This window comes from Fusarium oxysporum, chromosome II, assembly GCF_013085055.1.
Source record: "Fusarium oxysporum Fo47 chromosome II, complete sequence".
NCBI classification, from domain to species: Eukaryota; Fungi; Ascomycota; class Sordariomycetes; order Hypocreales; family Nectriaceae; genus Fusarium; species Fusarium oxysporum.
This window is the reverse complement of record NC_072841.1, coordinates 167,975-192,692: the sequence shown is the minus strand read 5'-3', so window position 1 is coordinate 192,692 and position 24,718 is coordinate 167,975. Positions and strand designations below refer to the sequence as shown.

General features: G+C 45.0%; 8 protein-coding genes across 8 annotated transcripts; 5 read left to right on the top strand and 3 right to left on the bottom strand.

The window, feature by feature from the left end:
- Window positions 1–621: 621 nt before the first annotated feature.
- FOBCDRAFT_196084 (uncharacterized protein) lies at window positions 622–2,029 on the top strand (the record flags this gene model as incomplete). Its single annotated transcript, XM_059608834.1, has 5 exons — window positions 622–624; window positions 816–1,324; window positions 1,375–1,495; window positions 1,533–1,726; window positions 1,972–2,029. 5 exons carry the CDS (start codon window positions 622–624, stop codon window positions 2,027–2,029), a joined length of 885 nt encoding a protein of 294 aa, XP_059466676.1.
- Window positions 2,030–5,344: 3,315 nt separating this feature from the next.
- Window positions 5,345–6,493, top strand: FOBCDRAFT_175424 (uncharacterized protein; the record flags this gene model as incomplete). The annotated part of the gene is made up of 2 exons (XM_031172304.3): window positions 5,345–5,428; window positions 5,493–6,493. Exon 2 carries the CDS (start codon window positions 5,560–5,562, stop codon window positions 6,490–6,492), a length of 933 nt encoding a protein of 310 aa, XP_031049089.2. The 5' UTR covers window positions 5,345–5,428; window positions 5,493–5,559.
- Window positions 6,494–6,770: 277 nt separating this feature from the next.
- Window positions 6,771–7,578, bottom strand: FOBCDRAFT_98910 (FAD-linked oxidoreductase-like protein; the record flags this gene model as incomplete). The annotated part of the gene is made up of 2 exons (XM_054703117.2): window positions 6,771–6,985; window positions 7,020–7,578. Coding segments are annotated over 2 exons (774 nt in total), but the record flags the coding sequence as incomplete, so codon positions are not given.
- Window positions 7,579–8,194: 616 nt separating this feature from the next.
- On the top strand, window positions 8,195–11,818 carry FOBCDRAFT_236249 (Aldehyde/histidinol dehydrogenase; the record flags this gene model as incomplete). Its single annotated transcript, XM_059610067.1, has 6 exons — window positions 8,195–8,236; window positions 8,298–8,489; window positions 8,556–9,808; window positions 9,987–9,990; window positions 10,164–10,263; window positions 11,061–11,818. The coding sequence occupies 6 exons, from the start codon at window positions 8,195–8,197 to the stop codon at window positions 11,816–11,818; spliced, it is 2,349 nt and encodes a 782-aa protein (XP_059464010.1).
- An 853-nt stretch (window positions 11,819–12,671) lies between these two features.
- FOBCDRAFT_196080 (uncharacterized protein) lies at window positions 12,672–13,667 on the bottom strand (the record flags this gene model as incomplete). The annotated part of the gene is made up of 1 exon (XM_031172292.2): window positions 12,672–13,667. One exon carries the CDS (start codon window positions 13,665–13,667, stop codon window positions 12,672–12,674), a length of 996 nt encoding a protein of 331 aa, XP_031049077.2.
- Window positions 13,668–18,242: 4,575 nt separating this feature from the next.
- On the top strand, window positions 18,243–19,821 carry FOBCDRAFT_247508 (uncharacterized protein; the record flags this gene model as incomplete). Its single annotated transcript, XM_059610803.1, has 2 exons — window positions 18,243–19,509; window positions 19,660–19,821. The coding sequence occupies exons 1-2, from the start codon at window positions 18,277–18,279 to the stop codon at window positions 19,819–19,821; spliced, it is 1,395 nt and encodes a 464-aa protein (XP_059464009.1). The 5' UTR covers window positions 18,243–18,276.
- Window positions 19,822–20,120: 299 nt separating this feature from the next.
- On the bottom strand, window positions 20,121–21,074 carry FOBCDRAFT_126353 (uncharacterized protein; the record flags this gene model as incomplete). Its single annotated transcript, XM_031172290.2, has 1 exon — window positions 20,121–21,074. The coding sequence occupies one exon, from the start codon at window positions 21,072–21,074 to the stop codon at window positions 20,121–20,123; it is 954 nt and encodes a 317-aa protein (XP_031049075.2).
- An 885-nt stretch (window positions 21,075–21,959) lies between these two features.
- FOBCDRAFT_236246 (DJ-1/PfpI family protein) lies at window positions 21,960–22,667 on the top strand (the record flags this gene model as incomplete). The annotated part of the gene is made up of 3 exons (XM_059610066.1): window positions 21,960–22,018; window positions 22,114–22,414; window positions 22,512–22,667. 3 exons carry the CDS (start codon window positions 21,960–21,962, stop codon window positions 22,665–22,667), a joined length of 516 nt encoding a protein of 171 aa, XP_059464008.1.
- Between the last annotated feature and the right edge of the window lie 2,051 nt (window positions 22,668–24,718).

Here is a 24,718-nt window from a genome sequence, read left to right as displayed (position 1 = left end):
AACTAATGGAGCCCCTACAGGTTGGACTTCAACCCTCATATTCGAAAGTTAAATAACGAGGCTATGATGTTGACTCGGACGCCTATTGCCAATTTCGCGTGGTGGCTGCTCAGCTTGCGGTAACAGTTAGTCGATGGCCGTTTTCGGGTTTGATGCAAACCTCGTCAAACTCCCAAAATGGCTTGCTTGACAGGCTGCAGCCATAGTCTACCCTCTGTAAGGTTGGGCAAATAATTGAAATCTATACAGTTAAAATTGTTATTAACTACTAGGCTAAATTACAGACGCCGCGGGAAGGAGGAGCCAAAGATAAGAGACCAAAGAGGACCTCTAATTTATGCAATAAAGGACGTTTAAAAGAGAGTCTTCGAGACCGACCACGGAATTAAATGATCTGCCGGCACCGATCTGCCTAACAGGAGAGCCAAGGACTTTGGAAAATTGGGGCGGTTACCCAGTGGTAGCTTTAATGCTGTAAAGGGATGGAAATTACAGTCCATGATTGTTCAAGTAAAAAATTGCCCCTGCTGTCTATATAAGCAGACGTGTGCAGCCACGAATAAACCCACAATTCTTTCTAGGCAACGAATAAGAAAATAGGCCCTTGACAGGACGCGGGGAATGGTATGTATTAGAAGTTTAATAACCCCGCCTTCCATTCTTACAACCCTATCAGACTTGTATTTAAGCTTGCCAGAAGACCAACGTGCCTCCCAAAGGTCTATCAGGGCGACATATTACGCTCTCCCTTCTCTACGTATTCTGCCATTTATTTGTTTTTAAAGCATCGCTATTGAGCTTGAATTTAACTGAAGGGTAGCGCCGAGCGTGGTCTCGGCGCATTCGTTATCACCTGTAGTCATGATGATCATTACCAAGAACCATTGACGAGCGGCATCGCTGACCTAGATTGGTTGATCAACACGGGGTATTGGGATCACGACCCTGATATACCCTTGCCTGTTGCTGGGGACGATATGATTCAAAGTTTTGCTGGAACTGCAACGTGTTACGAAGCACCATCCATTAACGACACGTCGCCAGCAGTTGAGCACTACCAGTCTATTGAACCCGACAACGCGCAAGTAAGACTACGCCTACTTCCTGGTTCTCTTCAACCTTCATCTGTCCATAATCCTATTTTCTTATCGGAACCATCTTCTCCACCAAGATTCACAGCGGCCTTATGCGATAACCCGAGTTCTTCGAGCTCCACTGCGATTATCCTATATGAACCAAGAGCTTCGCCATCGGCATTGTCAAGCCCTACCTCCCGACCATGTGACTTTTGCGGGGCACTCTTTGACGACGCCGCCTATCTCTGGTATGTGTGGCCCTTCTGTTGTATCATGACTGAATTTTAATATATTGTAGCACTCATATAATTTCACACCATTCTACCTCAAAACCATTCCATTGCGGAAGAGGTACCTGTGAGACCCATAGTGGCAAGAGGTCCCTTGAACGGCACTTGACAATCACTCATTTCTGTGCGGTATATATCTGCTGTTGTGGATACTCGAGTCGCAAAGATAAACATTGTGAACATTTACGAAAACATGCATGCGTTGGCAACATTTACCGGTGTAGATGTGGACATACCGAAGTCAACAAGCATGCACACAAAGTTCACATCGATGAATGTGGTAAACGAAAGAAGGGCAGACCAAAGAAACAGAAAACGGATTGTGGATAATTTTGGATTCGAGAGTAGCTCCTGGATGGAGTGAGTAGTCTTCCGAGGTTGAGATGCCTTGCACAGCTGCGCATGACCGATGAGGCTTTGTGGACTTTGTTTAATGATCTGTTTTGGCTCAGATGACTGTTTGCATTGTTTAAGACTGGAATGGCTTATCTGTTTTCTTTTTGACAAAAGGAACAGCTCGTGGGGTACACATAGGCCATTTCTATCTTAAAAACACTGCTATTCTCTTAATCTGGGCCAATTAAGTTGTTAAACTAGTTATTTAGACTAGAGGAGGTAGCAGGTGCACCCTACGGGCTGTTTCGATTTGTTAAAAGATCGTGAAGCTAGCTGTTACCTTTTAATGTAAATATAACTAGATATAATAACTTAAATAAAATAAATTATATATATAACTTATCAAGGTGGTCTTTTATAATAGTATTATTAGGATACTTTATATTTAGATTTTAGATACGATAATATAGCTAGAAGTAAGAAAACAATATTAAGTCTATATATATACATAATTATATATTTTTCATCTCGCAGGCTGTTAGTCCTAAAGAGTCTCCTGCTAGACATATGAAATACTATGCTAAACTATTTAGAACTACTACTATATCTAAATCTACCTGCAACACCTATAATATCTACTTGCATTAATGGAGAGCACTAGATACCCTATCGCCTAAGTAGCACCTACCCTACTTATCGCCAGCCCTTTAGTAGTTTAAGCACACCTATTTATATAACTATTTACCGCTTATATAAGATAGAAATAAAATATTCAGGAGGATATAACTACTCCTAATTGCCTAATTTATCCTCAACTTCTAACCCTGTATAATTTATCATGACCCGAGCAGCTACGTCACGTAAAGCCGATTTATTTTCCTTTATTTATAAGGACGGACCTATCCCCTTGTAGTACCCTGCTTCTTTCCCAAACTTTCATACATTCCAACCGTGCAATCTTCAACATTTTTGCGACCTTAGCCAATTGTGAATATTTCTCCCCAACTCTACCAAACAATCAGGATGGCTTTAAATTCAATTAATAGCAATTCTTATGCTTAATAGGCTATCTTTATTCCCCATTATTCTTGCATTTCGAGCACTAAAATTAGAGACAGCTCACTCTGACAAAATTTGATTTAGCACAAACACGATAGACCATACTATTCACTTCGATTTCGACACCCACAGCCCTGGCTCTCCTACGCTTGCGCAATTACGTGGGCTTCAGGTTCAATATCAGGGATCCAACCGCAAGAATAATCATCCTGCCCAAATCCGGGAATTGGCAGCAAGCTGCGAGCGAACGATATTTCCCGTGAGAATATGGAGAAACTTGGTTGTGGCTCTGGAGACCTAGCTGTTATTCTCTTGGGGCCTGGTAATAGAGAAGCCTCTTGCAAGTACAAGGATATCATTAAAGATCAATCTCATGCTTCAGCCTTAAGGATAGTAGATTCCGCCCTCTAACTTGCATTTGGTAGCAAGCAATCTATTTATAACACTGTGATTCTTGTTTCAAAACCATTTTGTAGCAAAAAGGCCCAAGAATGCGAAGATCAGGAAACAAAAGCAGCAAACAAGAGACTAGCTCACGATGCCATATAAGAATCTCTGTCACTTCTTCAACCCAAAGTCATTCTTATCTATTACTGCGAGTCGATAGCAGGAGATATAAATCAGGCTAACAGCCAGATATTATCTATAAAAAGCACATATAATATATGCCATAAACAGCTTAATGCAGGTTATCTATATATATGTGTTTTTAGTTTTCACCTAGGATATATATGTAAGATAATACAGTATAAGAAGTCCGAGAAGCATATATAGCAGAACCTCTTTAACCTTATATTTCTAGTTACAGCTAATATTCTAATAAAATAAAAATAAAATAGCCTAGGTATCTTAAAATATCAGGGACTAAGTAGCACTTAGTTATTTTATTCCACCTCTGCCTCCTAACTATGCCACTGCTAATTATATTATTAAGTAACTAAAGGTATTTAACATTTATTATAGAAACAAATATCTAGAGGTAAGAGATAGTAACACAAAATATGTAATGTTATATGCAACTAATAAATAGCAGTTTTAAATACTGCTTAAAATTTACTATTTAGAAAGGTCTCGATAAATTATATTTGACTTTGACTTTTAAGCCCTAGTGCCAAAAATGTCTTGCAGCTATCGCCTAGCTTATAGCCTGACCGCATCCGAAGGAACACTATTACTTATCCCCCATTAAAGCGGAATAGATTAAGACAGACGCCAAGCCCATATAAATCAAGCTTTATAATCTGCCAATCCGCTGATCATAAGATATTGCCAGTATATCTTTGCCACGGCGGCAATCAAAAAGTCACTGGCCGCGACATGCTCCTTGTGATACTTGTATAAGCTCTTTTCATTATAGGAATCAATTTAATGTCTTTAATCAGGATCTGAATATGCATTTGTTAATTAAATGGCAATGATTTATATAGTAATTTGGCTGTAAAAGGTTGGAAGTTAAAGCCATTCGTTCCCCGTTTGTACTATTGTAATGACAGATATATAGTGGTGCGGGGTACGCCTTAGAGGCTAATGACCTCGCTGAAGCATCTACTCTACCAATTACCCCGCGTATCAGGTCCTGATACACGATTTGATGGTTCGTGCATGCCACTGCTAATTCGGGTTGCAGATGTTCGTACTTGAAACAACCTCGGATTGTCTCTATAAGGCAGGTCGAGCTAGCTTCACTAGCGGCTTATCCTGTACAAGCATTGCAATCGTCCTTTTGGCCGAGGGTGACGGTAAGATTCTCGACACGTGCCGTGAGCTTGAATGGAAACGCCACCTCCGGTCGTTCCGATGAATCAACTTTCGCTTCGAAAGCACCTCTTCATTTACCCCGCTTGTCTTCTGACTAATTTCAAGAGCCATACTATAGTGCCAAGCAAAGTTTTGTCAGATGGTACCCCGTTACATTTTCCAAGTCTTGAAGTACTATGAATCTGATCTACTTGCCCAATGAAAGCTATTCCCTACCATTTTTTATACCTTCCACTGACATCATCGCACTTAGTATTGTTATTACATTGTAGCTTGAAGCTCTCTTATAAAATCCTTTGCTAAAGCCTCCTAAGCCCCTTTTATTGTAGATTTTCGCGAGTTGAACTGCTTTATGGGCTAGGTATTATCTTACATAAGTAGATGTTTATTTAATAATGGTAACGATGATGATGATAAAAGGCCTTACTCTGACCGGTTTTGGTACTCTAAGTGAGGGACAAGTGACCTACTTTGACACTTTGCGAGATGGTGGGGTAACTAGAAAGTCTTTTCCATGATACCTCTACCTAACAAAGTTTTGAGACGTAATTATTTCATCACTTATCAACCAGGATTAATAAGTTGCATTTATCCACCGGCTTGATTTGTAAAGCGTCGCAGAGTGACGAATACAACAAGTAATCATGCAAGCCACAACAGCCATTGGAAATCTCCGTTATCGTTAGAAATCAGTATTACACCACATTCTGTTTAGGTTCTGAACGGTAAGGCCGGTTAAACACGACTTACTAAAAAGCGATGCACCAGCTTAAATAATCCAATATGGCTTGGTTTCTCATCGTGCTGAACTTCCCTACTATGTCGGTTTGATCCTTCATGACAGGAACTAAGGCAACAGAAAATCCATTCAGTCGCGATTAAGCTTCCATCAGCTTCCAGGTCTCATAAGTATGTAAAGTTGAGTTCGGCTCGACTTGACAAAAGATTAACATAGCCGCTAACTGCCGATCAGCTTGTGCCTCTCATTACTTCGAGTGAATCTGTCACGTTCTGCTGTTCCATTTTACAATTAGTATAAGATGGCTCCAGCAATCCAGGGACGGAAGATAGTGATTACTGGCGGTAGCGGCCAGCTTGGGAAGCCGACTATCGACGCCCTCGTCGAATTGGGCGCCCATACTATTACCGCTATTCAGCGACCTGAAGCTGCCAGCACGTTTCCTGTTGGTATTACTGTCAAAAAGGGCAACCTTAGGGACGAAGCTTTCCTCACTGAGGTGCTCAAAGGCCAAGATGTCCTCGTCTTAATGCCGCCTCTAGCTCAACTCGTAGAGCTTCAGGAGCCTGCCATCCGCGCGGCTGCTAATGCTGGCGTACCCTATATTCTACCATCTGAGTTCGGCCCCGACCCCTTTGCCGTCCAGCTAGTAGAGGAGAACGAGCTACTGATAGCGAAGAAACGCATTCGAGATTTGATTGAAAGTATCGGTGTCAGCAGTTGGATATCTATCGCCGTCGGCCCGTGGCTCGATGCAGGTCTTAATCAGGGCTTATGGGGTATTGAACCAAAAACTCGCAAGGCAACGATGTGGCGAGGCGCTGATGCCAAGGTCAATACGGCGACTATCTCACATACTGCCGAAGCAGTTGCTGCAGTGCTGAGCTTGCCGGAGGCTGAATTGGCCAAGTATAAAAACAAAGCCGTATATACGCCGTCGTTCCACTTAACGCAGCGAGAGATCCTAGACGCGGTTCAGCGCGCAACAGGGACGACAGACGCGGACTGGGACATTAAGACGCGAGATGTTAACGAAGTAGCTAGAGAGTATGAGGATAAGATCAGTCAGGGCGACGGTGTGGCGCCTTTTGTCAAATTCTTTATCACACATTTCCTTGAGGGCCATGGCGGCGACTTCAATCACAAGGTCCATTCGACGGAGTTGGAGAAACTGGAGCAGTTAGGACTGCACAAGGAGGACCTAGTACAGGCTATTAGGGTGGCCCTGCAGTAAGTTAAATAGAATTCTACGAGATGGCAGATAACATGGTCCATCCCTTGTGAAATGATAGTAATGTATTATTGTACTAAACCACAGGTTTATATAATTTTTAGAGATGTCTTTAAATATCTTCTTTTAAATAATAATATAGGGAAAATAATATTATAGACTAAGTATACCAGGAAGTCTCAATAAGTTATAAACTATTTTTATTCCTAGTTACTATTATATTTATTAGCTAAGCCGGTAATGTTTAACTAGTATAAGAGTATAGAGTACTAGGTGAAAGGCAAAATACGTCTACATATCTCACGACCAAGTCGAACTCTCTCTGCAGCAGCTCCACCTCGTCCCTCAAGGACAGCCTTGTTTTCTATCGCTCGTCTAGCCAGGAAAGGCAGACACTCCTTCAAGTCGCCGTAGCTCATTGACTTGACCACAAGCGGCAAGCCTCCTTCCGCTTCTATCGAACCAGTAATCTTGTTGGTGAGGTCATCCTTCATTCCTGTACACAAGTTAGTCAGATGCGTTATCGTCACGGCTTCGCAGAAATGACAACTTGCCGTACAACTGGGCAAATGCGAAACTGCCGGCTATTTCCTTGGACACCACTAGCTTTCCGTTCTCATCGTTTCGCCGAGCCAATCCATGCTTTTGTAGTAGGTCCAGCCCGAGACCGACGCTGATGGAGTTGTGGGTAGCGAAAACGGCGCTGAGCTTAGAATGACCTGTTTCTCGCACCTGTTGAGCAATAGTGGCCACAGTCTTCTCGATACCATAGTTAAAGCTTGCATCAATCTCTTCCTTGGTTGGCCATACGGGGCTGTGTCCTTGTTTACCATCTGTCTTACACCGCTCAGCCTCTGTTACCATGTATGCTCCTCGGATCTGTTTGAAGAGCAGTTTGTAGCCACGCTCTTCAGCACGGGCGATCTGCTGGTCGAGGAGCTGGGGGTATCGGCGAAGGTAAGCTTGGAACGAGGCGATGCAGGTGGCGGGGCCATTCAAGGTGTTGTACTTTTGCATGAGCTCGTCTGTGAGACTGTCGATGACGGGCTGGTACCAAGACTGCTCAGCATCGATAACAAAGCCAATGCTGCTGCCAAACTTTCTAGTATCTTAAATACGGGATCTTGGGAGTGTTAAGTTGTTTATTAACCACGGCGTGAACCATGTATATGAACGAACATCTTATGAAGTAAAAGTTGAAACTACTTATCGTTATTAAGCTACTAATGATGCGCGCGAGCCTAGGAAATCATCCTTACATACAGATTTGCTTGCTTGCTGATCCAGAGCTTAGCTCTGACGGCAATATGGCCTCCACGGGCTCCAACGGAGATCAATTGAAATTGCCTGCTAACCGCCCAAACTGACTTTGTGTCTCATGACCGTTGGGACAACATGGGAGAGCAATCGGGATCGAAGAGGATGGTGCCAAATGCATGCGGGGAAACCTTGATTCACGCGGAGCCTATATCCGAATTTAATGCCAGATCATCCGAGTTCTCGGACCGGATGCTAGCGCCGTTTTGACTTCCTTGTCTCCAGTTATATTGCCAGTCTGGCCCGAGGTCACCAGTAGAAACAATGTACCATCCGTGCTATTTAGACAAGGTTAATAGCAAGACCACTTCAAAAGTCACAGCCAGTTTGTAGTGGATTCAGCTCTTATACTTTATCATCACAGCAAGAAGGTCAGACAGTACGGACAATGTCTACTTTTCCTTACCCCGAGCCAGCTAACGCTGGAGATGTGAGTTCCCTCTATTAGCTTGTGCTTTTACGATACCATCGCTGACAGATCTCTCGTTCAGCTTTCATATGCACCAGCCTCCGAGGAGCGCAGGCTCTTGAAGGAAGCCCTAGCCGAAGCGGAAAAGAGCGTCTTTAAAATTCCAACTATCGTCAATGGCGAGAGAATCTACTCCGGCCGTAAGAGCTACCAAGTCAACCCTTGGAACCGAAGGGCTCCTTTGTCAGAGTACCACGAAGCCGACCAAGAAACCGTTGAGAAGGCCATCGCTGGATCCCTTGCAGCTAGGAAAAAATGAAGCAGCCTGCCCTTCAGCCAGCGAGCAGCCGTTTACAAGCGCGCGGCCCAACTTGTCGAGGGCAAATACCGATGGAAGATTATGGCTGCTACCATGATCGGGCAAGGCAAGACGTGCGGACAGGCTGAGGGTGATTGCATTGCTGAAGTTATCGACACCCTCAACTTTCACGTTTATTTTTGTCACCAGCTCTACCAGCAACAGCCTCCCAAACAAACCGACTCAGCATACAGTAGCCTGGACTACCGGCCTCTAGAGGGCTTTATACTTGCTATCTCACCATTCAACTTCACCGCCCTTGGCGCACACATTGCTTTCACGCCGGCCATCCTGGACAATGTGATACTCTGGAAGCCGTCTCCTATGGCAGTCTTGTCTAACTACCTTCTCTACCAGATTTTCGAGGAGGCTGGGCTTCCTAGCGGTGTTGTCCAGTTTTTACCAGTAGCAGATCCTAAGATTGTGGTTGAGCCCGCGCTCGCTAGCCGGGACTTCTCTGGACTTCACTACACCGGCTCCTCAGCCGTCTTGAGAAGCTTGACCTCCCAAATTGGCACTAACACCGCTACTTACAAGACGTTCCCCCGCATCGTGGGAGAGAGCGGTGGCAAGAACTTTCACCTTGTCCACAATTCTTTTGACGATGTTGACTGGCTAGCCTCGGCCGCTGTCCGGTCGGCTTATGAGTTCCAGGGTCAAAAGTGCAGTGCCTTGTCACGCCTTTTCGTTCCCGAATCACTTTGGGAGAAGGGCGACTTGAAGAAGTCCTTGCTGAGAGAAGCCGCCAAGTTCACACACGGTGACGATATTAAACAAATCCATCACCCCTTAGGCCCCATCGTTTCTGAGGCAGCGTTCAACCGCTTTGGTGAATTCATTCAGCAGGCGAAAAAGGAAGGCCATGAGCTCATCTACGGCGGCAGGCAGGACGGCAGTAAGGGGTTCTTCCTCCAGCCTGCCATCTTCGAAGTCAACCCGTCCGACCAAAGCGGTGAGAGCGATCTCATGACCAAGGAGATATTCGGCCCTTTGTTTGCTGTCCAAACCTACGACGATGCCTCGCCAACTGGCTTTGAGGATGTCTGTGACCTTATTGATAGGACCACTGAGTATGGACTGGCAGGCGCCGTATTTTCCCGTGATAGATATGCTGTTCAAATCGCCTCCGACAGACTCAGGGACTCGGTCGGCATGCTTGTCATCAATGACAAGTGTACGGGAGCCGTCATCGGTGCCAACCCCTTTGGAGGTGCTCGATCTTCGGGCACAAACGAGTAAGTGCTGTCACTGAATTACTTTTGCTCGCTCCCCGGAATAGCGACTAACCTTCATTCTAGCAAAGCCAACTCGGTCAACGTGCTGCTCCGGTTCTCGAGCATTCGAGGAATCTTTCGTAACCGGCAGCACCACATTGAGTGCCTGCCATACCGCCGAGTAGTGGAAGACATCAAGCACTGTAAGATTCTAAGATCAATGGACCTCGTGAGCAATGAGTCAAAACTAGCGTATCGCAATTCGAGAGATTTGGCACTGAACTTGTACTTATGCGGCATTATGCATCTTGAGAGGCATAAAGCATACCTTTATAGAGCTAGTACTAGATATAATTGAATCCTACATGCCAAATAGTTTACCATCTCAATCACATCTAATTCGGCCTTGCCTTCATGTCTTTTGCTGCGAACATGGTTCTCAATTTTGAAGAGCGTTTTTCTCGACAAGATGGAAAGTATGTGACCTAAGCAATCACATATCTCGTTAAACCTCAGCGAATATTATAGCCAAGCAAGCAGTAAACTCTATCACTCACACCATAGAGCGTCACAATATTGCCTAAGATCAACCAGGTCTTAAATAATCGCCGTATATCGAAACAAGTTGCAGTATTGCGAAAGAGCACAAGGACGCATATTTGCAGACAATGACTCTTCAATCTGAGAACTCAAAGTAAATCGTAGCTGCTCCTGATTTTATCATCATGATGTCAGTTTCCCATAATATCTTGGCTTCACAGAGAGCTCGTATCAAGGATGTTGATTCTGAGGTCAATAGGGATCTATTCCCAATTTAGCTAAGTATTGCTCTCCCTTAACAAAGAAACATCGATATCTAGAGTCAACGCGTATCCCTATCGTCGACGGCACTGGTTCCGAGTCACTGCAGCTTCATAATCAACGGATAGTGGTTCCGCAGTCTCGGGCCGGACTTTGTCAGCATTATGCAGGTGGGGGAAGTGACGGATAGCCGACTCCGGAATATATTGATAAATTCAATATCATCAGGCTGTTTTCTGTCTCAAACACTCGTTGTAACTGCTACCTATAGACGTCCAAGAGCAAATACCAGACCACCGTCAGCACCATGACTAACTCGAAGTCTCTAACAGTAGCCCTGCTCGGCTGCGGCAAGTCTCCCCATGTCACGGCCTAAATACAACTTGCTGACGTAGTCCTCAAGGCAACCTTGGCGGTGCTCTTACCGCAGGTCTCCTTGCGCCTATTACGAACACCAACGCCTACTCCATAGAGCGTCTTATCACCACCGTCGGTACCAAGGTTTCTAAGCAGCGAGTCGAAAAAGAGCTGTCAGAGCACTCATCAAAGCTTGAAGTGCTCCTCGCAAAGGATAATGTCCGCGCTGTCGAGCAAGCTGATGTGGTCATCCTGGCCTTCAAGCCCGTTAAGAGAGAGGAGGTCTTTGCCGCTCCCGGCATCAAGGAGGCCTTGCGGGGAAAGTTGGTCATTAGTATTATGGCAGGTGTTTCAATCAAGGAGCTTAACCGACTGGCACTTGAACAGGGGGACCCTATTCCAGTTCAGGCTGTCCGTGCCATGCCCAACATGGCCGCTAAGATTCGCCAGGCTGTGACTCTGTATACGGTCAGCGAGGCATCATTCTCTGATAAAAACAAGGATCTTACAGCTTGGGTATTTAGCCAGGTAGGAGAGGCCCAGCAAATTCCCGAGACCAACTTCGACATATCTGCTGTGTTGGTCGGTTGTGCAGGTTCGCTGCTCTTGCTGGCTGTGGACGGTCTGCTCGACGCCGCTGTTGCCGAAGGCGTGAAGCGACCAGAAGCCACCAAGATGGTTGTTAGCAGCGCGATCGGAATGTTGGGATTAGTCCCTGCTGGAAATCACCCAAGTGTGCTACGGGAGAATATTGCTTCACCAGGAGGATGTTCGATCAGGGCGCTACTCGAGTTGGAGAAGCTTGGAGTTAGATCAGCATACACCACTGCAATCCTTACTGCAGCCGAGAAGTCGAAGGGACTGTCAAAGTAGAGTTTACATGCTAAGTTTTACTCTATGCTAAGGAGTAGAACCTAAGGGTCAAGAATATATCCAAGCAAGCTACCCCGCTTAGTCTTATTAAAGGCTTAATTAGGGTTATTATAAGTACTTTCTAGTAGATTCAAAGTATTTTTGTAATCCGTTGCAAGCCCTGGTCCAGTACAGACTTAGGGTGTGCGATAACTATTCTAAACCAGCCGGACTCATCACTTCGATAGCTAACGCCTGAGGTAACATACACCTTTTTCTCCCAAAGTAATGCCGATATCTCATCATCAGTCATGGATTTACCCCTTTCCACTGTCGCTAGATTTACCATCAGAAACAAAGAAGCATTAGACTCTCGATAGGGAATGCCATGCTCTTGGAGAAATGTGGTGACATGACTGTAGCTCTCGGCAATGCGTGACTTATATAACGGTACGTTATAATAGCTATCTTATATCTGATATGGAATTAAAGAAGGGCTTATGGTTCTCTTTGAGACTGATTTGAACTGATTTGTATGGTATTTTGCAAAAAAGGCATCTTGCAGGGAACTGTTTATTAACTGCTTATACCAGTGCGATTGCTTAAGCAACATGGGGCAAGTGGCCTGTTACAGCGTTATGCTGGTTGAAGAGATAGGGTACTTCGTATTTCGATTTTAATGGAATTAGCATGTTTGGCACGGAACACGTAATGTAGAAACAGGCCCCATTTCTAGATCACTGTTGAGAGTCAAAATCAGGAACGGGCCTTGTTCTGATGCAGCATAAACTTTGCTAGAATAGAGACATATGTTTGGATGAAAACCGGGAACTGGCCCCGTTTCTGTATTGAATATATAAGTAGGAGTATCAAGCTAATAAGGCTGCGTGAGTCTGAGAAACCTAGGGGCCTCTGGGTATTGGTGAAGTTGCAGAGGCTCATATTTGGCTGCTCTTCGAAGATTCGGCACCGATTTCTTGGTAAACCTGGGACAAGGTTCGCATTTGTGCATAGAAAGGTAGTTTAGTGATCTACTACTTCTTAACGTAATAGAGTCTCGCCCGTCACAAGGTGCAACTTCTGACCCTATAACCCTTTTCTCAAGTGAAGGGCTCCTGGTATCCCGTGGCAAGGGCTTTTTAATAGGTACATCGCCGAGCTCCTTGACAGCATTCTTCCTTTCCATAGAGGTGTCTTGATAGGGTTCAGCGACATGTCGATGAAGTTGCTTGGTGACAGTGGTATTGGCGCAAGATATTCTCTGTGATTTGTGGGTTTTCCTATGGGGTCGTGACGAATGATGAAGGGATGAACCCCTTGGAGGAGGTACCATGGCAAGCTTTGGGAAGGGGGAGTAGTTTGCTGTAGTTCTTTGTGTAGTATTTGCGAGGTTCCAAGTAGGAGGTGGAGGATCCTGTCTATTTCGGCCAATCTTATCTGGCACTTTATGAGGTCGAGCTTGTGTCGGGATTTCAGGAAGCGGCTTGTTTGGGGGTGGTGGTAATGGCGGCCCCAGCAATTCAAGTTTGGTAGGGAACAGAAAGGCAGGGTGTTGCTTTTTGAGGCAGGGATTAATGCTTTCGTTGGTTTCCTCAAGGCCAGGCTTGGGGTTTTCCCAGATCATAGCGGAGGGTTGGTGGTACTGGTAGGCCTCTTCGTGGGGCCTAACGGGTTCGGTTTGGTCATCAATAGTCCCAGATGCGGATCCATTAGAGCTACCTGACCCCAGGACTTTGTATCTAGAGCATTGGCAGTCGCACTTCTGCGAGCTACCCTCCCTATGTAGGCTTGTAGTGCGGTCCTTTTGGAGATACTTGCGAACCCACTTGAGGCTCAACAATCCGCTTAGCTGGTTGGTGATGCTGGTCATATTAGGAGGACGAAGAATATTCAAGTGCAATTAAGTAGCAAGCAGAAAGACGACGACTAAGTTCTTCTAAGATAAACTGATCTGCTGAGTTATTTGCACGCGGACTGGGCAGATATATGTGTTTCTGACGTGTATCAAGAAGAACCCCTCTTCGAGAGTAAGGCATGGAAAGGGGTATTCTCACTTGAAGGGGCTGATACATCACAACCAACCCTCCTGTCTCAAAAGCAGATGTGGTCTAACTATTTGCTTCTCCGGGGCTTAGGTCCAGAATCTGGAGTTCCGTTTGCGGACATTAACGTCGAGGCCGACTCCCCGGAATCCCTTGTATCGTCATAGCTTGCACTTTTATGCTGAATGTTTCAAGCCTCACATATATCAGTCAAGCCTCGCAGTTAAGGAATACCAATCATTCACATATCCTTCGGCGTACTCAAGCATTACTGACCCGACACGTAGTCCAAAGGCCCACCGCTCATGTGATATATTGACTTATTTGCCAAAGACTGGCTTATGCAGTACTAAGATGGCATGATCTGCGTACGTCCAAGTTTGGTATTGGCCGCCATTCAGGAGGGGCTAGAGCAACCGTTATTTAGTTCACAGTTGGGTCGGCGCTCAGGGCCAGTCCGCACGGTCTGCACGGTCCTCGAGATCGGTTTTCGTTTTAGGACGCATTTATCCTGAGACGTACATAATGCTGTACTACCACGCCCAGGGTCCGTCCATATGACTACAGTTTATTATACTCCTATAGTGAAGACATATTAAAGTCTATGTACAGGCAGCTTCAGAAGTTATAGTCTAGAATGGCATGAGATGAACGGGATTAGCTAAATTTGCTCTCTTCCTCTGCGTTCGAACCTTCGGCTCCTTGTATTGCGAGTCGGGGCACGCCACGATGTTAACCCACTGGCTAGCGACGGTGTCTAAACCTGGTCTGAGGCCAATTTGGGCCTAGTTCGACCCAATCTGGCGAAAACCCCACCCTTGTAACAATGGTTTGTGGCGGAAATGATGGGATGATGACGGAAAAGAGGTCTGATCATAAATGATGGCAGGGCCCAGAATACGTGGGTCTCCCAATTGTATCAAGACCTGGCGTTGTGGCACTAGCAAGAGCCCTCTTTGTATCGCCGCGATAATGCCTTTATCTGTTATAATCTTAATGGGAGTTGGCACTGCAGACTAAAATGGACGATTATGGTGGGCATACGAGCCAATGTTAGTTTTAATCGGGCAGAACCAACAATTTGGTTTGGTAACATGGAGAGCCCTGATAAGCACGGCCCCTTGCGTAGGGACTTCACACTTTTGGCTACAGTATGTGGTCTAGTGGCTTTTACGACATAAGACCATCTGAGTGTTTAAATGGCCTAGTCGGCAAATGCCGTTATGCGCCCCAATTGTATTATTATCTTCATGTAGCTCACGCGCAGTCTTAAAATCGCAATGCAACCACACGAAGCGGGAAGGTCAAACTGTCGCTTGGCCCAAGCTCATGGGATTTGAGAACTTGACCATTTCTGCATCCAACAACTAGTCAGGGGCTTCGATTTACTATCCCAACTGATAGTCAGCCATCCATTTTCTCAGAGTATTTTTTCCCCCACTCTACTTCCCGATCCGAATCCATGCATGTGTGAGCATGTGTGGGCATGTGTGCGTGCGTGCTCATTCCTTAATCCACTCACCTCCAGGCTGGTCACCTGGAAGTACAACGTAAAGCGCCAAGCGAGAGAAGAGAAAAATAAGAAGAGGAGAAAACTGACAACTGAGAGATTTTAGCGATGGTTTATTTCTTATGTATATTTTCTAAAAAGAGGCGAATATCATTTTAGTGAAGGCGAGTGAACTCGCATTTCTTATTACTATAAACAATCACAAGTCGGCTTCGTATACTACCAGAATACCAGCGCACTACATAGTTGCCATGGTCTTTTATAGGTTATTTATTTAACCCCCTCGAGTTGCGTAGAAATAATAGCGTTAGCAACCTATCTGGACGCATTCGTGTGATGCGCGAAAAGATGCTGCTTCTGCCATAAACTCGGCGACAGTGACGATCTATTTCTATTTGGAGTAAAAATTGCGAACGGCTTACGGCTTACGGCTTACGGCTTACGGATGATACGTGCCGTTTTGACCAGACAGGCGGGCGCTAACGCGGACACCATCAAGTAGTTAAAACCTTATGTTGAGCAAATCAGGGCCACGCTTCCTCGTAACCTGGAAAGGTCCATGAGCCAGGGAGTTCTTCAAGCCAATTAATTGGTCTGTGTAACATGGCAGAAGCATGGTTCTTGGCATGATCAATTTCTAATTGGACAGAAGCCATCCGATTAATGTTGTCTCTTGAAGATCACCCTACTGCGGAGTCAGCTCAGTTCTTCCCACCTGTCGAGGTAACTAGCGATGTACAATATTTGAACCAACAGGGCATTGGCTGAAGGCATCAGTTGTGGCGCACGAATGTGAATGCAGCCTCAAAAATAATAAGGCTAGGGCCTATCCCAGATACCCAGAGTGCAACGGTCGCCCCTAACCACTGCGCCAGTGGGCAAAGGAGTGGGCTGATAATCGCTATTGTAGCAATTATATTGGGGCCTACAACTGCTTATAGGAGCTTACGGTGAACCTAGCCGTAATGTAGAGAGGCTGTCAACGTATGCGAAATTGAGGAATATCGACAACTGGGAACAGTGGCAGGTTGTCGATCGATGCACGATTGTAATTTTTGCTTCTGAGAAAAGAGGAAGGTCCAAAATAGCCTACCCTTCAAGACTCCTGACTAACTCCGGACGGCATTGCACAAGCCAATTTACCGATAGGTTGGTAATCCTTAAACCCTGGTTGATATATGCATGCCGATCATAGAGCCTCAAGTCTTATCCATTACGAGTTAGCTCTAAACATCTTCCGAAGCCAATAAACTTGCAGACATGTTAGGTTGGCTCAAGCTCCGTCAGAAAAAGGAGGAGGATCGGATGGAATTCACAAGCTCGGCTTCCAAGATCTCTAGTAACAGTCCAGTATCGCATTCTGGCGATAATAGTTAATAGGTCACAGATGCTGCTATTTGCTGCCCTATCCCTTTAATTATATAGCAACTCCAGATAGGCCATACCTTCCTTTGTTATCTCACTTTCACCTTATATAGTTAGCAAAAGGTGGCCTTGTCCAAGCCTTATTCCTTAATACATATATTCACATAAAACGCTTTGATTTGCGCTCTGCAGAGCTGCAAGCCGCAACGATGGCTTTGTTTATAATAAAGCTGTCTGCTGCTCTGAGCCACTTTATCTGGAGATCCACAACCCTGCCGATCGGAGCAAAAGAACCCCTGTAGCCCTCTTGTAAAACGGCTTTGTATTTGTGAACAGCCCCGTGTCGCCAGGAGTCAGGGGGACGGCTCAGATGCCACCATCTCCACGTAACGCCGCTACTGCTGCAGGGATAAAAGGACCCAGCGCACCTGGCCTGTTACGATCCCTGCGCTTACATCACGAATACCAGCCTTTTTTCTCGCCATCACACCAACCAGGTCAAGACTGTTTAATCGAGTTGGATCTGGTTATACTTATTAAACCGGCGGCATTATGTAATCGAGATAGAATATATGATTCTATAAGAGGTTTAATATAAATAAGCCTTAGCTTAGGAAGATAATAATTATACAATTAAAAGGAGCCTTAAAAAAAGGGTAATCAGATATTAGAAATCAGGAGATAAATTAATTAAGCATAATTAGATCAAAGTCGGTTAAATAATATCCCTTTAACGGTCTCAAGTCGTTAGTCACGTACCGGGCCTGCAAAAATACCCCGCTTTTGGCTGTGACCTCAGATTTACGGATCGTATAGCTAAATAAAATTATCATGATTTCACAGCCAAAACCCAAGGCCTCAAAGTTCTTGAATTCTTGTTGACGATACCTCCCAAAGTAAGCTATCAAATTGACCCTTCCGAAGGGCGACAGCAGCAGCCGATTGACTGGGGCAAAAATTGCACTGCTTGTGTGGCCTGTAAGGGTATTCGTCGAGGCCAACGCCGTCGCGAAAGGCAGCCTCGAGACCCCCTAGGGCAGGGTCAACAGCAGAAAGGTCCCTCAGACCCGGTCCCGCTGTGAGCCATGTAAGGTTGCTCTTTGTAACTCAGCTAACTGCTGGTACTTCTATCACAGTTAATAATACAGCCAAATTGGAGTACATTTATTCCCCCAGTTTTATCACGATCTTCGGCGTAGGAAAATCACCCAATTGGCTCATCCTTCCTGTCGGTACGGACTGACGCCTTGAGACCGTCAAAGGCATAATTGGCTTAGATGATATATTTCTGGGGAAACAGTTGGTCTGGAATACCTATTTAGGCTTAATGTAGTCTATCACTGCTTAAACGAGCCAATGAGAAAGCTTTCAACTTTATAGCATAATGCACTAGCAGGGGAGGGCCATTTCCCAGTGCGATGACTTATCTATCTATCTATCTATGGGGCGCCCGTTTGCTTAAGCTAATTACTAATCCAAGACTTCTTTTTAAAGTATTCTCCTCCCGACATACCTTTCAGACTCCAAACTCAACTACTCAAGAGAGCATCCTGCAGACAAATATGTCTCTTAGAAAAACATCATGTATGGCCTGTGCCTCAGCCAAACGTCGTTGTGACCGTGGCGTTCCGGCATGTAATCGTTGCGCCCAGAAATGCTTGCCATGCGCATATCCATACCAGCGCTCATCGCAGTCAGCGCCAGTTGTTAGGTTACCGCCAAACGAACTCACATCGCACGATACGCCATTCCCGGGTCCCCTGGGGTCCTCGGAAACCACCCTTGAACAAGGGACTGTACAGGTTGCCGACCTTTTCGACTCTGGCTTCACATTGATGGATGACTCAATGACTTGGAATTGGGATCTTTCGAGTCCACAGGCTGCGGTCGATTTGCCTACGTCGGAACAATTATTCACTCTGGAATCCAACATGTTGACTGGTCTCCCTGAGCCTCTCTTCAATGGAATTAACAACAACCAGAACTTGAGAGTGGACGTGAGTGCGAGACCAGGTGACCCGCCGAGGCATCGCCGCAGAGCTTACTTTCGCCTTTGCCAACAAGACGTGCATAGGCCGCGGTACATTCCTGGTATTGACCCAACACTACAAACAAATGAGATTTGGCCTCGTGGGCGTGACACTAAAACCTGGCAATTCTGCGCGAGGGAACTTCTTTCTTTTGTTAATGCATTTGCGACGACCACAACAAATTCCTTCATCCTGCAGCCAGTCGCTTCGCCCAACAGCAATAACCACACTGAACTTCATTTCTCGCTTCAAAGAGCCCTTGGTGTTTGTGCCACTGCCTGTACTCTGACTGACTCGACTCGGAGTATCCTCGACCAGATGCTTGAAACCGAGATGCAACATCTGGTAAGTGGATTTGGATTACATAACGTTTTGGGTCATTCCGCGACCCTGTCGGCTTTTCGTCAAGATCTTGCTCGGTTACAGGCTATGGTGCTTTACCAAATCACCACACTCTTTAGTACTAGTGCCAGACAGCAGTTTCTTGCTAAGAAATATGAACCATTGGTGGCTTCTTGGTCAAGAGAGTTGCTACTTCGGATTCAAGTTTTGGAACTTCAGAAAAAAGAAACCCTCTCGTCACCTTTTCTGCCAATCGAACTACTCCACCCTTCTGCTACCGATCTAGAAGCTTACCCTAATGAGCGACCTATCAGAGAATCACTAGAGAACTCGGCACCTCTCCTACTGCATGACAAACCGCTGCACAATAGTGAGATTGATAGTGCATACAGAACGATTCTTATCTCGTATCTGGCTCGATCCGTTCATTCTGCGCTGATAAGCCAAACCTGCACGCTGCTGGCGGAACTTGGATCTTTACCAGTGTTCATCCATTCAAATGAACCAGTCAGCGACATTTCTTATGATGAGAGTCAACAAGCATTTTGGAGCGAACTGCGACGAAGTGCGGAGGCACAGGAGTTGAACAGGCAGAACAAAACAATTTCGTATAATGAATTCGCTGACCGTTGGAGCCAGCAGAAGGAATTGTTGGGGCTAAATGAACGTGATCGATTTGTTGTGCTGCTGTTAGCTGCCTGCAAGGGTGTTGACACCATCAACGGTCAAGCCTAAATGTCTCGTCATTACATCAAGTAGCTCTTGCAGAGGCAAGCGAGAACGAAGATACGTGGAGCAAATAACATTAGCGAGTCAGCTAATCCATTTCCACGACCTAAGCAAGTCATGTATCTTGGTGATAACTGGTGGTTCTATGTTACTTACGTTTCGCTTTTATAAATGCAGTTCTACATATTAGCCCATTGAACTATCCAAGACGACATTCAATCATGTGATGTAAGGAAGCATGTTAAAACATCCTGTTAAGCGATGTGATGCCTACTCTTCTATGAATGCCATTTGACAGAGACTATTTAGTATTCCATGATTTCTATAGCTTTGGCCGTATCAACCAAGCCAACAACTCCGAGATCGTCCTTTGTGAGAACTCCATTCTCACCTGAGTAGCTTCTGTCGCCAACAAGACCAAAGTATGTAAAGTTAGCTTCCATCACCTCCCCCCATTTAGGCCACAGCCTGTGATAGGTTTGTTTATCAACCATCACGTACTCTGCTTCCTTCTGCTTGGAAGACGCCCATAGAGAGAGAAGCTTTCCAGTACTCATCACATCTGTCACTGCGAGGACAAATTTGCCCGGGAGAGTCTTCGTGGGTTGTTCCAAGATAGCATGAACAAAGAGGCCAACGTTTGTCCTTGCGTCGCCAACCAAGTTAAGTGGTACCGATGATGGAGCGGGGAGAAGCTGAACGTGCTTGTTCGGTAGAGCAGAGGTGACCGGGAAAGGTTTGAAAAAAGGATATTGCAAGTTTGAAGCATAGAATCCGACCCAGAGGAAGGTCGTTTTGCGTAACAACTCCGGCTGAGACTTGATGTACCTATCGACCTTGTTCTTGCCTACGAAGTGAGGCACGAATGATTTGCCCTCACTCACTTGGGATGCGTTTGGAAGAGTTGACCAGATGAAGTGCTCAAGGGTAGAAGTCGCAATAGCAGCTCTGGCTAGGTTGATACCCTGCGTCGCCTCTTCCTCAACCGCAGCGTCCGCGCTGAGGGTTGGGAAATTTTGGAAGAAATTGGTGGCGGCAAAGATGGCGAAAGACCCAGAAAATGCAGTTTTCAAGGAAGAAATATCATACAAATCGGCTTCAACAACCTCCACTCCTTTGTCAAGGAGTGATTTGGCTGCAGCACCTGTCTTGTCTCTGGTGATGGCTCTCACGCTATAAGCATCGTCATTGAGAAGTGCTTCAACCACAGAGCCGCCCTGAATGCCGGTGGCACCAATAACTGAGATCAGCATTGGCATGGTGATATGAATATATTCCGGTGGTGAAGGCTTGTTTGAAGCGTGTAGCTGGCGTTGTGTTGATGCTGAGTAGCCCGTCTATCGCGGAACTGTGCCTTTTATCTTTGGGGGGCTTTACAGCCAGACATGAATAATTGCATTCATAAGTATATGCTTACGTGGGCCTCGAGATCATGGGTTGTCATGTACCAGCGCAATTAGTGACATTGTTAATTCAGGCAAGGTTGACCATGACCCGGTTGACCCGCACAAGTCCGCAAAGGGCGGAAACCCCACTCCAGTCCGCGTGTGGCTCTGCGTGATCCACTCTTCTCCGTATCACATTCTCAACTTCAGCGGGGTCCAGGACCGTCTGCCGGACTGTTCGGCTTCTAATGATCCGTACAACAGTACGGTATTTGCACCATCGCAGAAAGTTCCCCGGCTCATTGGCATTGGTGATGGCGTAATTTAATTAAGCACTCGGCAGTGATCATCCCAAGTCCGCAAACAAGGCGGAAGGTGTTTGGGCTAGACCACCGGAACACCTTATACCTGGACACTGCGCGGCTAGGCAGGCTTACAAACCGCCGGCTGATGAAAGTGATGTTGTGGTAGTCAAACAAGGCTCAGAAATATCAATCAACGTGACCTACCGGGCCTATCGTGCCGGTACAGCGGAGAGGGATGGAGTCATAGTTCGGCCTGAAATTCGCCCGTGAAATCCACTTCCCAGTAGGTTTTCTCCCATCAAGACTAAGATAAGAGCTAGTTATGTTGATATCGGAGAAGTATTTGAGAGAAGTAAGTCAGTCATAAATGCAATCTCCAACCAATTCCCGACTTCTTTCACGCCACCATTTCTCTGCTTGACTTGCAATCCTCTCTTGGCGCTATCCTTGAAATATGGCTCCTATTAGTGTTGGTTCTTTGGTTTATGGGTACCAAGCCATCGATATTATCGCGTCTTGAGACCTTATTAGCTCTGGAAGCAAGTCTCTCGTTCAGAGTTTGAGAAAATACGCTCCGATAAACGATAACGTCATTGCAAACACACCAGATTTCGCCTTGGCTTAAATCTAGATCCTGTGCATCTTATCGCTGATATTGCTATTATGCCTAGCTGCACCGTTGACAATGCGCCTGAACTTGGTATCCGGATATTCGGCAGGCCTGGCCCTGCAGGGTTCAGGCTTGACCCAAAGTTTGCTGAATACATTCGGCACCATGTGGCAGTCGGAAAGCTGCATTTCACCAACTGCACCAGCGCTTTCGTAGCCGCAAAAGCAGGTGTTCTAAATGGCAGGGCGGCAACAGTCAATCACGTTAAATACAAAGAGGTAAAGAAGCGACAACCTTCGGTAAACTAGACGAGATACTAAATGGGTGGTTAATAGCAATATTTGGACAGCGAGCAGAGCTATTGCTGGCATAGACATGGTTGCGCATTGGATAAAGGAAAAGTATAGTACAGAACTTTTTACTGCAGCTGCTATGGGCCTTAAATATGAACCGAGGAACAGCGAGGGGATACTAGACATCATTCCTAAGAGGTATGACCCTTCTGGAAAGCAGATCTCTATGTATGTCTTTAAATATTACGAATCTTACTAGCCGTATCATCTCGGTTAGAGGCATCAGGTTAAGAAAGGGGCAATTAACTAGGAATTTCTTTATCTGTCGACTTAGTTTCTGTGAATATTAGGTTTAGTTTCCTTCCTTTAATATTATCTTTTAAGGCGTCATGGCCCTCCAATTGTTAGACAGGTGCTAGGCTTTTGCATGCAAGCAGGGATACTTTAAGATTACAAACTGAAATGGTAGGACCCTCAAGGGCCAGATTTTTCAGATATCACAATATAAACACGCAAGTCTGCAGCAATGGACCAAGTATATATAATATCTAACACCAACTAGTGCCTTGCCCCTGTATTATATAGGTAGAAGTAGAGCACCCGGAAGTTGTATCTGGCAAAAATTAGTAAAACCCCTAATATATATAATAAGTAAGTAATTAACTTCTTATAACCTTATAATTCTCTACCCCTATAAAAATATTCTCTAAGATATAATTTAAATTAATTTAATTTAAATTATATCTGAGAGAATATTTTTATATATATTCTTTTTGGGGTTATAAGTTAGCCTTAAAAGATATATCTAAGTATTTATTATAATTTATAAGGTAAAAGTATAATATATAAACCACTATGCAAAAAGGTCTGTTATTTTCCTTATATCTTAAAAGCTTTATAGTTATAATATAAATTTAATTTCTTATATAATTATATTAAATATTATAAAAAAGAGTTTAATAGATTTTAAAATATTATTTATATAATTAAGTATTTATAAATAAATTTTAAATAAGTTTAGAGTTAAAGTTAAGTTATTAAAATATTTTAAAAAGTAACTATTAAGGTAGAAATCGAATAGGCACTGCAGGCAGGCCAGGCTCTATTGACAAGACGTAGGTCAAAGAGCTACGTTCTAAGGATCCTCTGTTAAACATTACGTGCATTCGGTCCATTGATTCAGATTGGTATATTAATGTCTTCTGTTCAATTCAGCCCCTTAGAGATTTACCGTTTCGGTTGTAATAATGTATCGCTGCTTGCACGTGACACCAAGTGCCCGTTCAACACATGCTAGCTATTCGGAAATGCCATCATTCCTGGCGAATTTTGCCATCACAATGACAACGAAATCCGCTCGATGGCGTCGAGACATTAGTTATTCACATTTCCTTTCTTCAGATAAAATTACAGGTTTGTCCATGCAGCATGGCTGCATTTCTCTGACATTGCCCTGTAAGCTGCTTCGTATCGATTAGAGAAAAGAAAGCGTGGCGCCGGACGCGGAAACTTGAGCCTTATGATATATTCTACAAATTTCGGAACTGTGGTTGATTGGTGCTGTTTGTTGCTTGGTCTCTCACGCCATCCTCACCACATGGCCAATTCCCCTTCTTCCAACGCCCTCCACCTAGCTCAAATTTTTGGATCCCCAGTTCACGCCTAAAGTTGACATAGGCGGTTGGGACGGCCAGCCTTACCGGAGCTGGCACCGATAGCATAAGCCTGAGACATACTTTAAATTTTCGTTGAGGCTTGCATGGTACTTAGGGACTGACCATAAGTTCTACAGACCCTGTGGCGATCCTAATGTAACGAGACCGGGAACTTCCGTGGTAGCGGGATATGAACAAGACCTCAGACCTAAACACTAAGTTAAATAGATTATAAAGAATTTTTGACTGGACCTATATATATTTAAATAGTAGTAATAATTATATATATTAAAAGAGATATTATAAAGACCTGGTGAAGAAACCAGTCGTATAAACCAAGACTGAGCGCCGGAGAAGTTGGATTCTCTCTACCAACATCACCAACCTCGTCATTACACTGTATGCGTCATTGTACGTGGCCCACACAACTGTCGCTTCCCCTCCAGCATCAAGGTATAAGGCATTGACCAAAAAAATATGGATACATCCAACAACAACCTCCAGGGTTCAGAAATAATCTCGAATGCATTTCAACTGTTTCCGATCCCTGTTTCTATTCCACCAACTTCCAGCCACTATCACAATCACAAACAATTACAAACACAGCCCTCCGTGGCTGACCCTTGCTGACGGCTTATGTGCGTGTTCGAAAAGA